At 40.4% G+C, this 15546-nt stretch overlaps 1 protein-coding gene across 1 annotated transcript in view; it reads right to left on the reverse strand.

The window, feature by feature from the left end:
• Positions 1 to 5968: 5968 nt before the first annotated feature.
• Positions 5969 to 15546, reverse strand: part of metrn (meteorin, glial cell differentiation regulator) — a 43539-nt gene continuing 33961 nt past the window's right edge. Inside the window, exon 4 of the mRNA XM_059979599.1 lies at positions 5969 to 8132. Coding sequence (XP_059835582.1) covers positions 7816 to 8132 — 317 coding nt within the window. The 3' untranslated portion in view covers positions 5969 to 7815. The remainder of the gene's footprint in view (positions 8133 to 15546) is intronic.

Below are 15546 nucleotides of genomic sequence, written 5' to 3' on the forward strand. Positions count from 1 at the left end.
CGAGTAGAAGCAATGTATGATGCAGAGCAGACACTTTGGGAGAGTAAAGTTTACCGATGTGATTGAGCAAAGGGCATCCCCATCTCCACCTCCCCTACGACAAAAAATTATATCCAGGAGTTACTAAGTAAGAAAAGGTTAGCGACTACATGGACTTTAGCTGCTTCTGTTTAGCAATAATATGTTACTAACTACATTTTCATACAAGATCAAATTTTACTCTTTTGTCAAGAATTTGCTTTTGGCTGTGATGTATGTTTTACAGCTGAAATGTTGTTGGATTAGAATAGTTAACATGAATTCAGTACATGGGCCAAATTTGTTTTAACTGTGGCCAGTAGGTCCAGGGACAGAGCTAGTCACAGGCTAATCCCCAAACTGCTATAAGTAATGGACTCACAGAGTGAAAAATGCTGACACATTGATGAGTGCATTTTGTCACTGGAGTCTACATGAAATACAGTGGCAGGGCCCAGCTGTACTGGGGCATTATGCCGGGGAATCTGCCTCTTTGACCGAATGCCAAACAAGCCTGGCATATGAACAGAGACCCCCAAGCAATTGAATGGTGATTCCAGTCTGAAGATTAGGAAGGAAAAGGTATTTATTTCTGTAAAAGAAAATCTGCAGTTGCTGTAGTGGATTCTGTTGAAAGATGTTAATTGTTTCTTTCTCCACAGTTACTGTCTGACCTGCTGAGTATTTCCAGCACATTTTGTTTATAAATTGTCTTTTTTTAACCTATATAAGGTTCTAATTATTTCCTAACCTTTTAAAGCACTTCAAAGATCTTTATATTATTCAATAATTTTAAATATAAGTACAGATGAGTAGGAACTGTTGGTAACAAGTTAAGTAGGTGGGTCTGATACCAGATGGTTTGCAACATAAATTTTGGAGTGATGATTTCTCTAACATTTCCGAAGAGCTTTTCATGTCCTCGGGTGTCCTAAGGTCCTTTAAACCTAATGAATTATGACTTGAAGAGTCATCATGTTTGTAACCAGGAACCAGACATTGGGATCTGATACTTTTTGTGATTTTGAGATACTTTTTGTGTTGTGAGATATTGAGTTCTCCTCAGGGCCTTTAATTAATATCATAGAGGATCAGAAGTGGAGAGAATGAGCAATTTCAAGTTCCTGGGTGTCAAGATCTCTGAAGATCTAACCTGGTCCCAACTTATCAGTGCAGCTGTAAAGAAGGCAAGGCAATGGCTATATTTCATTAGGAGTTTGAAGAAATTTGGTTTGTCAACTAAAGCACTTTAAAACATCTAAAGATGTACCATGGAGAACTTTCTGACAGGTTGCATCTCTCTCTGATATGGGGGGGGGGGGGGTTACTGCACAAGACTGAAAGAAACGACAGAAAGTTGTAAAGTTAGTCAGCTCCATCTTGAATTCCAGCTTCCATAGAACCCAAATTATCTTCAGAAAGAAGACAATCATTATTAAAGACTCCCATCAACCAGGACATGCCCTGTTCTCTTTGTTACCTTCAGGTAGGAGGTACAGAAGCCTAAAGACAAACACTCAGCAATTGAGGAACAGCTTATTCCCCTCTGCCATCATATTCCTAAATGGACATTGAACCCATGAACACTACCTCACTTATATTTTATATCTATTATTTCTGTTTTTGCCTACATTTCACCTGTTCAATATACTTACCTGTGTATATACTTGGTTCCAAGATTGTCAAGCAGAGGAGTGGTAGTGGGGATAAGCTCCCACTACCTAAAAGTGCTCCTCATGGCATGCGCCTTAATTAGCTTCTGACAACAAAGTCCAACTCCTGGCCTTCTCATGTGGTTTAAGCCTGGGGGAACTGTTTCTACTGACAGGAGAAGGGGCAAAGGCGGGACCTGGTGCCTTTAAACCAGTGCTTCGGGTAGATGGAGCTTGTCAGCCTGGGAAGGCAGTCCATCTAAGAGAGGGAAAACTCTGATTTCAAACCTCCACTGCCTTGCGGCCATACCCACTTATGGGAAAGGCTTCGGGAGTAAACCCTGAGGAGAAATCCAGAGCTGGAGCCCCTAAGGCAGTCCAACGTTGCCTTCAATCTCATTCTGGCAGCTCCTGCGACATCACTGGTGCCAAGCTGTATCGGCCCTGGCCCTTCCCTTCGACAACAACGGTGGTGTGGAGAGGGGAATCTTGCTGCTTGGGCAACTGCCAGTCTTCCATACAACCTTGCCTAGGCTTGCACCCTGGAGAGGACACTTAAGACTTTCCAGGTGCAGACTCATGGTCTTGCAAGACTAACTGATGCCATCCATATATACTTACTGTAATTGATTTACTTATTTATTTATTTGTCTTTCGATATTATTATGTATTGCATTGAACTGCTGCTGCGAAGTTAACAAATTTAATGTGTTACGTACCCTTGTCACGTGACTGGGGTTGAAGCTATACTGGTCTTGAGGTAATGGTCTTGTGACGGTGGAGTGACATCATTTTCCCGCCAGTAGAGGTCATGTGACAGGTTTTTTTTACAGGGTATAAAAGGAGGACCCCTCCCTGTGAGGAGGGGCAGTTCGTGGCTGGATTTGCCATGTTGACTTCATGCCACTGCGTGGTTTAATGTTATGACACAGTTTAGTTGAAAGATGAAGTTTTATCTAATGCCTAAAGTTTAAAAGGTCATTGCCAGCAGTTTCTTTATAATACTGCTAGTTGAGAATCAGTGGAAAGTGAAGATCGGAGTTCGGGAGTTAAAAGATCGAGGGAAGTCGATTTTGATGGTGAAACAGGTTCGAACTTGTTTGATCCTCATTTGGAAGGAATTCGTTGACTGTTCTTGTGTTAATCCCTGTGAATAATAGCAGAAAGGATTGGGAACAGTTTTGTAAAGGAAAGGTCAGTGCCTTTAAGCCGTTACATATCATCTTCGTAAAATTCTTTGTGGGAAAAGTAGTTCAACTGGGAATTGCAACAACATGATGTGAAAGAGAATTTAAATCATCTTAAAAAGTCTCTCGTTTAAATGGACTGTAAGCATTTTGAACTTTTGCAATACTACTTTGAAGAACTGTTTAAGCTTCATTGCTTTAAGAACTGTTTAAGCTGCCGTACAGCAGCTGATTTCCGGTTACGTGAGTGGTTTGTTTACTTTTGGGGGGGTTTGTTTTCAGTGTTTAATAAACGTGTTTTTTGTTATAAAAACCCCTGCCTCACTCATATATTTATTGTTGCTGAGTCCGTAACACATGACACATGCTGGTGATAATAAACCTGATTCTGACCAATATTTTGGATGAGGTAACTATGTGTATGAACTCAATTAAAATATTCTTACACATATTTTTCCTTTTCCATCTGAGAGGGCTTAAGCTCAATGCCTTCTCTGATCCACTGATATCCTTTGACAATGCACCATCTATTCAGCATCACCTTGAAGCACCATGTTAAATTTTCAGATCTCAAAACTGACAAGCTTCATTCAGTTGTGCTTCTAAAAATAAATGTATTTGATCTATCTTGTTCTAATGAAAAATCAAGAGGTTAGATCTGAAAGCAAATTCTGATGCAAAGTTGAATTTATTTGTGCAAAGGTCGCATTTTGACTTTCAGGTGGCTGACCTCACCTCTCATCACACTTCTGTGACTTTGTCCTCAGTGCATTTCATGAAATGAACACCAGTCGCTTCTCCTGACCAGGATGCAACCATCAAAAGGAATTGTAAATTGTGAGAGGATACAGGAAGGGTCACAAGGAGTGCAGACCCAGTGTTAGAGCAGTTCTGTTTAATATTGGGGGTCCCGAGTATCACTTCTGTATCTCTGGGGCTCACAGAAATATTTCAGTACTTTTCTTTAGGAGAAGTTAAAGAGGTGGTCACGAGTAGACTTGCAGGACAACTTTTATGACATGTTCTCAGCAAAGCAGCTGGCTAGCAATGGTGAGACAACAAGCAGCAGTTCCACTGTGGGAGTATATATGCTTTATCCAAAGCAGCTGTGGTTTATGTTCCATGGTCCGAATGACACTACCCCCCGGACAACACTCAAGCAATTTTAGTAGCCTTGCAAATGGCGGCACTGCTGTAAACCCATTTAAACCTTGTGATGAACTGAATCTTCATTGAAAAATCAGATCACACTCCACGCCCCTCCAGAGGCTAAGACACTCATCAGATACTGTTTGATATTCACATGAAACTTAAGTTTCCCAAACCAACATTTAGCATATTGACCAATCTCCTATCACTGCATTTTTGTTTTTACTGCCAAATCTTCATCTCCCTCGAAAGCATAATTCTCAAATAGCATTGACTTCTATTGACAGTTATTGAGATGCTTAACCTCTCTCTTCAGCAGTCTGAGGTAGCCAATTGAAGCCTGCTAGAAGCAAGTGGGTAAGAAGAACATGGTAAGCTGTCTCAATGACTATCACCCAGTAGCACTTACATCCACAGTGATGAAGTGTTTCGAGAGATTGGTGATGAAACATATCAACTCCTGCTTGACAAGCAACTTGGATCTGTTCCAATTTGACTACCAGAGTAACGAGTCCACAGCAGATGCCAGCTCCCTGGCTCTTCATTCAACCCTGGAACATCTCAGTAGCAGAGATGCACACATCAGGATGCTCTTTACCACTAAATTTCAGCACTAACTGCCATCATCCTCTCAAAGCTAATCAAAAAGCTTCAAGTCCTTGGCCATAATATTTCTTAGTGCAATTAGATCCTCAATTTCCTCATTTGCATACCCAGTCAGTTTGTATTGGCAACATCTCCTCCACAATCTCCATCAAACATAGATGCACCACAAGGCCGTGTGCTTGGCCCCCTGCTCTACTTCCTTTACAGTTGTGGCTGTGTGGCTAGGCACAGCTCCAGTGCCATATTCAAGATTGCTGACATCATCACTTTTGTACGTCTAATCAAAAGTGGGGAAAATGAAAATCTGGCTGAGTAGTATCATAGCAACAATCTCTTACTCAATGTCAGCAAGACCAAGGAGCTGATTACTGACTTCAGGAGGAGGAAACCAGAGGTCCATGAGCCGGTCTTCACCAGAAGAACAGAGGTGGAGAGGGTCAGCAACTTTAAATTCCTTGGTGTTATTATTTCAGAGGACCTGTCCTGGGCCCAGCGTGCATATGCAATTATGAAGAAAGCAAGGCAGCAACTCTACTTCCTTAGGAGTTTGCAGAGATTCAGCATGACATAAAACATTAACAAACTTTTATAAATGTGTAGTGGAGAGTATATTGACTGGCTGCATCATGGCCTGGTATGGAAACACCAATGTCCTTGAACAGAAAATCCTACAAAAATATATAAAAGATATGGCTCAGTGCATCACAGGTGAAACCCACCCCACCAGTGAGCACATCTACACAAAATGCTGTTCTAGGAAAGCAGCATCCCTCATCAGGGACCCCCACAACCCAGAACATGTTCTCTTCTCACTGCTCCCATCAGGGAGAAGGTACAGGAGATTCAGGAATAGCTACTACCCCTCCAGAATCAGGCTCATGAACAAAAGGAGATAACTTCTCTCAGCTTCATTAGCCCCAACATTGAAATGTTCCCACAACCTACAGCCTCATTTTCAAGGACTCTTCATCTCATGTTCTCAATATTTATTGTTTATGTATTTATTATTATTATTGCTCTTTTTGTATTTGCACAGTTTGTGACTTTTGCACACTGGTTGAATGCACAAGTTGGTGCAGTCTTTCATTGATTCTATTTTGATTATTATTCTATAATGGAGTTATTGAGTATGCCTGCAAGAAAAAGAATCACAGGGTTGTATATGGTCATATACACATACTTTGGTAATAAATTTGATTTTAACTTTGACTGAAGTCTTGCACATACCCAAAGGAACCACAGTTATTTGTACATTGTCCATTTTAGCCCCCTGAAAACATCCAGAAATATATAATCAACCATGGGAAAAACAGCCACAAAGTCCATAATACTGATAAATAATTCCAAGGACAAGAGTGTAAATCAACTTAAGATTTTAATAGACTTTTGTAAAGTAAAAAGGCCTTCTTTAAAAAATAACACAAAACTCTAGCCCATATTTATACATAGATTCAAAAGTTCTCCATTTTTTCATCCGTTGAATTTAGGACTTTTTAAACAAATATTTACATTATGTACACTCACACTAGTTGTAGATACACAAACATAACTAAGGCCACTGATTAATGGCATTGAAGCAAATATTCTATAGAAACAGAATTGCCAATACCACCATCCCATGACAAGACACTTAAAAGACAAAGAAATAGAAGCCGAGTGAAGATTTTGTTCACTTTGATTACTCTTCAACTGAGTTTTGATCAAGTGTTGCCCTATTCAGATTGGATTTTAAAAGTTGTAGCACTATGTATTAACATTATTGGTGGGTTTTATGTTTAGTAGCAGCCCACTTAAAGCTCCAGATATTTACGTATGTAACTTGCCCCATATTTTTCCAAATTCCACAAATGGAGCTTTGCTTCCAGAGCAACATTCTTCAACATGTTCAGTTTCTTGTAATAAATGCTCTGGCATCTTGCTTGTGAAACAGTAGATTACTATTTCATTCAAAGGAAAAGCAAAGAAGACTTAGAACAGTGCAAAGATTATAAAGACATTCAAATCTAAATTCTTAAATAGGCTGAATGGAAAGCCAATTATTTTTTTGAGATACGGCGCAGAATGGGCCTTTCCAGTCCTTCAAGCTGGACTTGCCCCCAGCGACTCAGACAACCCCGATTTTACTCTATCCTATCCTAGAACAATTTATAATGAGCAATTAGCCCAACCAGTACATCTTTGGACTGTGGGAAGAAACTGGAGAGCCTGGGGAAACCCACTCATTCCTCGGGGAAAATGCACAGAGATTCTTTACAGAGGATACCAGAATTGAACTCCAACGCCCCAAGCCGTAATAGCATCATGTTAACCGCTACGCTACCATGGCACCCAGCAGAGATCATGGGGTAATAAGGGAGCTTGTGCATAAGAGTGTAGTTTCAACAAGAGTATGGAAACTAGCAAGTGTAAATACTTACAGGTTTTTGCGACCATGCTTATATGTTCAGTATTTGGATTGTATGTGCCAGAAATAACAAACACTCCAATTTTCACTGTGGTCTCCTTAAGTTGCAATGAATTGCATCATAAATAACAAAAATATACAAAGTTATCAGTTGAATTCAGTTGAGTAATCAGTTGACTTCAATTCAGTTGAATGACCCAGAATGTTTACTTGGACTAGTCATGTGGCAGAACATCAGTCATTGATCTTGTGTCAATAACCTCTATTGAGAGCGCTGTTTAATTTTGGTTAAAAGATCTTCATAAGCACCTACATGGAGCCATGTGATCTATATACCATACATTATGTTTGGAATGTTCTACTAGGATATTGAACCAGTTGTATCATTTGAGAAATCAATTTTATTGTGGAATACACTTGCCCTGCAAAAAGGCGATGTCCTGATATGAAACTATTTTACATATTTATTATTTAACCAAAAAGGCCTTTCACAAAGTGAAACTGAGTGCATGTTCTTAATTGTTCACAAGGGGCAATAAACCACTCCCCTTCCTTTCCAAGTGTCCTTCACACACAAGCTTGCTCTGTAATAACAATTGTTGCATTAGACAATTAATCAGTCCCACAGTTGCCTTGCACAACGAGGTTAGCAGTACAGTCACTGACGTTTTCACTGGACAATGAATCAATCCTCCAAAATCCTTTCAGGGATTCCTTCACAACATGATTTCTCACGTACCGTATCGCAGCAGTGGCATATGTTTCACCAGCCTTTCCTGCCAATAGCCACACAGCAGTTTCAGTCAGATTCAATCTCACATTGATTCTCGTGTGTTTCTTTGGCTGCTTCATAAATCCTCTTAAAATCTTTGTAACGCGGTGCACACCCAAGCCACGCCTCTCCAAAGTGGATGTGGCCAGTGAAAATGAAACTCCCAACTCCTTGCTTGACACCACACTTCAAGAATGTCCTCACTTCCCCAAACGATTTTCCATACTTCCCTATCGGGTGGAAGAGCGTGTACTTCTGTCTATAAATTTTGGTGGTGCCCACGTTTACAACGGATTCCTGGTGTTCTCTGTCGTGAATCACACTCCGGATATGACCTCGCACCACTGGAGAAATAAAGGGAAACATCAGCATTTTTGCAAACAGTACACACAAATGCCTAAGACAGAAGACAAAGTCCATCACATTGATCTGAACTGAAATTCAGTGGAGTAGGTCAACCTTAGAATCATTTCTACTTATCCTTGATCTATCTTATCTCACTCCTGAATGACGAGAATGAAAAAAAATTAGGGAGTGGTACAATGACTTGTTAACAGTCAGTCATCATTTTACACTATTGCACAAACAAGATCTACACAGTTGTGTTTGTGAAGACCTCCTAAAATAAAAAGCATCAGGTTTTTATTGTTTTTGGAAACATTAACCTTCAGACAATAAAAGCATGTGACAAAAATTGTATGTATGTACTGTACATTCTATAATAAAATCTTTTGATATCCAGTGTGTGTGAAATCAGTAAAATTTGATAGAGCTGTACATATTCCACATATTGTGTCTTTGAACAGCATTTTTAAAAGATTCACTTTACTTGTCATATGTACATTGAAATATACAGTGAAATGTGTTTTTACTAAACAATTCTGCAATGAGTTATTACGACATCGAGTAAAGACTTTGAAGGAAGGTAAGTATGTCTTACAATCGTGGAGTTAATTACATAACAGGAAGAAGCCATTTTGCCCACAGTCTCCAGCAGCATTTAAAACTAATCATTTGAAACTGAAATACACTGGAAATCCCTAATCTCATACACTCAGGAGGAGATGGGACTCTGGGAGCCTCGGGCATTTATGCCCATTGGGTACTGGTCTTTCTGGTGTTTGGTGCTCAGCCATTACTGAAAACCGTGTTCAGTATACTGAAGAGGGGATTGGTAAAGAAGGGTGCTAACAACAGAGGAGCTCCACCCATTAGCAAACTTCCAGCAAGCACAAAACAGCAGAGACTTCACTTTGCCCAAATCCCTTACATCTCTTGAAATGTCCAAATCAATAATCAAGATAAGATCATCAAACTTGCAGTGACTAGACATTAGGATTTTGAATGGAGGGGTCTCAAAACTTCAGCTTGAGATGAAGGGGCAACTAAACAACAAGAAAACTTGCATTTACTCTGTCAATAATATAGCGAATGACAAGGAGTAACTTCTTTAGACAGAGGATGGTCAATTTGTCAAATTCAATGCACAGATGGCTGCAGAGACCAAATCATTGGGTATATTTGAATTGAGGTTGATAAGCTCTTGGTTTGTAAGGGCATCAAAGGTTCTGTGGAGCATAGGGTTGAGAGAGGTAATAAATCTTGACTAATAAAGCTTGACTAATCTGTTGGAGTTTTTTGAGGGTGTAACAAGGATGTTAGATGAGGGTAAGCCAGTAGATGTTGTGTACCTAGATTTTCAGAAGGCATTCGATAAGGTGCCACATAGGAGATTGGTGAGTAAAATCAGAGCTCATGGCATTGGGGGCAGGGTTTCAACATGGATAGAAAACTGGTTGGCAGATAGAAAGCAAAGGGTAGCAGTGAATGGGTGTTTCTCAGACTGGCTGGAGGTGACTAGTGGGGTACCACAGGGCTCTGTATTGGGACCACAGCTCTTTACGATTTATGTCAATGATTTAGATGAGGGCATTGAAAACTATATCAGCAAGTTTGCTGATGATACTAAACTGGGTGGCAGTGTGACATGCGAAGAGGACGTTAGGAGAATACAGGGAGACTTGGATAGGCTGAGTGAGTGGGCAGATACTTGGCAGATGTCATTCAATGTGAATAAATGTGAAGTTATCCACTTTGGAAGCTGGAACAAGAGGGCAGAGTATTGTCTGAACGGTGTCGAGTTAGGTAAGGGAGAAATGCAAAGAGACCTAGGAGTCTTAGTTCACCAGTCAATGAAGGTGAATGAGCAAGTGCAACAGGCAGTGAAGAGGGCAAATGGAATGTTGGCCTTTGTTACAAGGGGAATTGAATACAAGAGCAAGGATGTTCTTTTGCATTTGTACAAGGCCCTGGTGAGACCACACCTGGAATATTGTGGACAGTTTTGGTCTCCAGGTTTAAGGAAGGACATTCTGGCAATTGAGGAAGTGCAGCGTAGATTCACTAGGTTGATTCCTGGGATGGCAGGGCTGTCTTACGCAGAGAGATTGGAGAGATTGGGCTTGTACACGCTGGAATTGAGGAGATTGAGAGGGGATCTGATTGAAACGTTTAAGATAATTAAAGGATTTGATAGGATTGAGGCAGGAAATATGTTCCAGATGTTGGGAGAGTCCAGTACCAGAGGGCATGGATTGAGAATAAGAGGTCAGTTATTTAAAACAGAGTTGAGGAAGAGCTTCTTCTCCCAGAGAGTTGTGGAGGTGTGGAATGCACTGCCTCGGAAGACGGTGGAGGCCAATTCTCTGGATGCTTTCAAGAAGGAGCTGGATAGATATCTGATGGATAGGGGAATCAAGGGATATGGGGACAAGGCAGGGACTGGGTATTGATAGTGAATGATCAGCCATGATCTCAGAATGGCGGTGCAGACTCGAGGGGCCGAATGGTCTACTTCTGCTCCTATTGTCTATTGTCTAAATCAGCCAAGATGGAATGGCAAAGAAGACTGATGGGCCAAATAGCCTAAGTTAGCTCCTATGTATTATGGTCTTATGGTCTTAAAATATTCCATTGATTTCCCATGGCTCAGTCAGAAAATACCTTCTAGGTGCACTAATAGCCAATACATTGATTTCTGGTTTAAACTTAAAGAAAAGCAGACACCTGCTTAGAGATAATGCATCCCAGTAAGGAGGTTGCAGAGGCAACATTTCTGCTCAACAGCATTCATTTGCATGGAAGTCCTATTAGTGAAATTGGCTGTTGATAGTCACCGCCTTACACATGAAGAATGACCCCTCGCACAAGTTACTTGGGACATAGAGAAAGGAAGTAAACATGATAATTGGTGGGGAAATATTTAAAGTTATGTTTCATAATCAGACTGCAATTTCTGTAATCAGGCTTACATCTAATTTTTTGAAAGTGCTTTAAATCAGGGGTTTCCAACCTTGTGTCCACAGACCCCTCGTGTAATGGTTTTGGTCCATGGCATGAAACAAAGTTGGGAACACAAGCAGTACAATTAAACTTCTTGTAAGCCAAACTCAACTATTTGAAAGAAACGGGGAAGAAACAAGTCCTTTTGAACAGTTATTAAATTAGTGTCTAACTAATTCAGGCAATTAAATGTCAATTTTGATGTAAGCTGCTTTTGAGAATGTACCATTAAATCCAATGAGAAATGGCCGGAAACAGTAGTGAACAATAATAAAGAGCGTCTTCAGGGTCTGTGTCAGTGTGGAGTGAAATGGTAATTACACTGTGAGCTCAGTCCTCCATAAATGAGCAAACTTTAGCTGGGTTTACACTAGTACTCTAATGGGAATCCCACTGCAGTGCCAACATATTTAAACAGGATATTTATTCAAGATAAAATGGAGCTGTGCTGTTTGCATGCCTGTTATGAAAGCTAAATAAGTCACAGTTCACTGCACAATAAAGTTTACTACAATTGGTATATATAAAACCATTCTTTCTCCAGGGATTTTAAGTTGAACAGAGATTCCCTGCAGTTCTGTCCTGTAACCTTAATTATAATGGGACAAATACCTGTAGAGAACAGTGTGTGAAACATTCAAATGCAACCATCAAGACCTAGAATTGACTTTTCACATAATGATTGATATTATGAAGCCACGAATCTTTCAACAGATCTATAAAAATGTCCTATAGAAGTTGGACATCTACTTATGCAATTATAATATTAAAATTGCTTAAATTTAAGAATCAAGTTGAAGTAAAATCACTGTCGACCAGCAGACATCATCATCCATCAATTAACTTAAAATGTGTCATCTTCAAGACTTTGATCAGCATGACTTTGAGATGAATAATGGATTATTTGCATATTTTAGTAAGGTTTCAAATTTACACTGTTGTATTGCCTTGGCAGCCAACAAAACTGACAAAAGACCAGAACCAATTAAACAATCCAAATGTTATCCTACAAACTCCCACAGGAGTATATTTCATTTAATACACATTATAACTAAGTTGCAATGGACATAGCCTCTTTCCCCTTACAGGTTACCTACTGGATTAATTATGGTTTCAAACCGCAAACTCCAAAGTGCTAAGGCTTAACCTAGTGTGGAGAAACCATGGCAACAAGCCTCCTCATAGTTTTTTTTCCCAAGTTGCTCAAAGCAGCAACTCAGGAAGCAACCGAGGAGGCCGGTCAGTTTCTTGTTAAATACATGATTCTGTAAAGATTGGTTCCTATTTTTAAGCCTGCCTTTCAAAAAACAATTTAAACTACTGTCAAAATGATGCGATATAATTTTGATTTTCTCTTTGAACTCTCAGCCAGACTCAACTCAAAAAAAAAACTAGCACATGCACTGAGAACTACTTCAGAACAAAAGCTCATCAGAGTGGGTGTTGTGGGCGGGGTAGCAGCCATATCCCCTTTGACCTGAGGTACATTTAAGGCCTACAAATCATGGTATTAGCCAACCATGCAAGCATAAATGGCTCACTGGCCATTTACTTTCAGCAGACCATGAGGGCTCACAGCAGAGTAGCAGAAGCTGGAGCTTGCCAATTACACCTCAGGCTAGATGTTAAGGCCATGAATCTTTTACACCAGTTCTCAGTTCGTACAAGAGTTGTCATTAACCCACCCTTCACCAGCAACTAATTTCTGAATAACATGGCAATGCTGTGTGAATGTTATTTAGTTAATTCCAGTCTTTAGTAACACAGATAGTTCAATTGTGTTTGCCAACTTGGATTTTAACCACAATCCTACTTCCTTTAACAATACCTAATATTAAATGGCTTGTGGGCAACTTATTCACAGGCAGTGGAGGAATTTGGACCAATGCTCAGGGTGGGAATTAAGAGTGCCTAGAATCGACTTACCTTCTTCAACCACAGAAGTCCTGCCTGCCTTCTCTTATGTAAGGTTTTAGTCTCCCGACTATGACGATTTACCTCTGCCCCTAGGCCGATCATTCATTCCTTTATTTTTACCATTTACCTATCGTGATCTTCATTCTGGTAACAGTATAGCACTTTATGGTTTAAACTAATCAGCAGTCCTGAAGAAGGGTCTCAGCCTGAAATGTTGACTGTACTGTTTTCCAAAGATGCTCCTGACTGCTGAATTTCTCCAGCAGTTTGTTTGTGTCGCTTGGATTTTCAGCATCTACAGATTTTCTCATGTTCGTCAGCAGCACCACAGGTTGTTTGCCCCAGATCTACGCCTAGACTGCAAATCACAAAGAAACAGCAATCTGCTTGAGAAATTCAGCAGGTTGAGTAGCATCCCTGGGGGAAAAGAAATTGCTGATGATTTGGGTTGAAACCCTACAACAGGACTGAGGGTGGAGTGGGGAGCTGGCCAGGGAAGTGGTGAGACAGGTGATTGATGGACTAAGGAGATTCTTCATACTGGACATCTCCCCTTCTCCTGATTCAGAGTTTTGACCTGAATTGTTGACAATTCCTTTCCTCCCCAAAATTTTCCTCAACCTGCTGTTTCTCCCATAAAATTGTTTGTTGCTCCAGATCCCATCATCTGCAGCCTCTTGTGGCTGATAAAGGGCTTTTGCCTTGCTTTATCTAGCTCAGTCAGCAGATCTTTATCCTTTTCTCACTGACCTCACCAGCTTCATCTTAAAAGTATCTGTGCTATGTGCTTCAACCACTCCATCTAGAAGCAAGTTTCACTCTCTAAATGTTAATGAATCAAATTTTATCATTTGGCATTTTAAGGAACAACTAGGAACCCTGTTTATTCCCAAGTGAGGCTTAAGTACCCAGTGCTCTTTCCCAGAACTGTCCTAGTGCAGACTGTGTGCTAATTTGTTTCTTGACAGAAGAGAGAAAAAAACTTACTTTCTTAAAAGTTTGGATAGATTCGGCATGTCACATAAACTTTGACAAACTTGTATAGAGTATCCTGACAGGTGCATCACAGCCTGGTATAGAAAAACCAATGTCTGAGAATGGAAAAGTCTATTCCTGGATACAACCCAATGCACCAAAGGCAATGCCCTACCCACCACTGAACACATTTACAGGAAGCACTACCATAAGCAAGCAGCCTTCATCAAGTATCCCCACCATCCAGGCCAATCAATCTTTTCACTACTACCAGTGAGCAGGGGATAAGGAGCCTTAGGACTCTACAATTCATGTTCTCAGTATTTTTTTGCACAATTTGTTTTCTTTTGCACAACGGTTGCATGTCAGACATTGTTCGTGCATAGCTTTCATAACTTCTATTGCATTTCCTTATTTTCCTATAAATGCCTGCAAGAAAATTAATTTCAAGATAGTATACGTATATATACTTTGGTAATAAATTTACTTGTCTTTGAAAAACTGCAGGTTCTGGAAATCTCAATGAAAAGCAGAGAGTGCTAGAAATACTCAGCGGGTCAGGCAGGATCTGTGGAAGGAAACAACATATCAGGTCAGTGGCCTTTCACTTAAACCAGGTCCTTCTCAACTTGTATGATGAAGTGAATGACTTCCTGTGCTGCATTAATTTCTGGCAACATGCTGGAGCTAAATTTGTGACCAAAACTCTTTCTAAAGAAACTTGCTAAGTTCCATGGTGAGGGGTTTAAAGATGATCTAAAGACTCACTGCCCAAGGATTGCAGGTTTTCTACAATAGTCTGTGAAAGCAAACTTCTGTGGGAAGTCAGTTCCAGCTTGGCAGTTGGGAGTAATGTTCTTTCATACATGACGCCCTCTATGATGACCAGAAATCCCTGACCATGCCTAGTACAAGTAAGACCCAGAATAGCGTTTTGCTCTCAACCTCCTCCATTGCAGAAAGTAGAGCTGGTGCAAGGTATTAGCTAGGACACAGACTGGGTGAGTCTGAAGAAGAAAATTAAGTTGGAAACAGGTGTCTCAGGATGCAATGACCGGTATATTTGGTGATAGGAAAGGGTTCAGGGTAGAGAGTCAGGGACATTGGAAGAGAATGTTGGCCAAAATAACAATTGTTGACTAAGCAGTGAGCGGATTGGTGGTGGGAATAATCACTAGCAAAGGCAAAGCACTATAAAGGGGTCTGAAATAAATAATGGTTGCATTGTACACTGCTATAGCAATCCTAATACAACTGAACCACCAGGTGGTTGTTGTAGTACAACGTTACTGTAGGAATATGCCAGCACCATGATAACAAGTCACTTACTGCCATAATGCACTCCCAGCATCACCAGTGCTTGTGCACAGACATGGAGAAGCAGGAACAAGGTGGTTAGCACAATGTTTTACAGTACCAATGACTTGGGTTCAATTCCTGCCACTGCCTGTAGGGAGTTTGTGTTTTCTCCACATAACCAGGTTGGTTTCCTTTCCTCCAAGTACTCTGGTTTTCTCCCACGAT

The sequence above is a fragment of the Hypanus sabinus genome, chromosome 9 (genome assembly GCF_030144855.1).
Source record: "Hypanus sabinus isolate sHypSab1 chromosome 9, sHypSab1.hap1, whole genome shotgun sequence".
Lineage (NCBI taxonomy): Eukaryota > Metazoa > Chordata > Chondrichthyes > Myliobatiformes > Dasyatidae > Hypanus > Hypanus sabinus.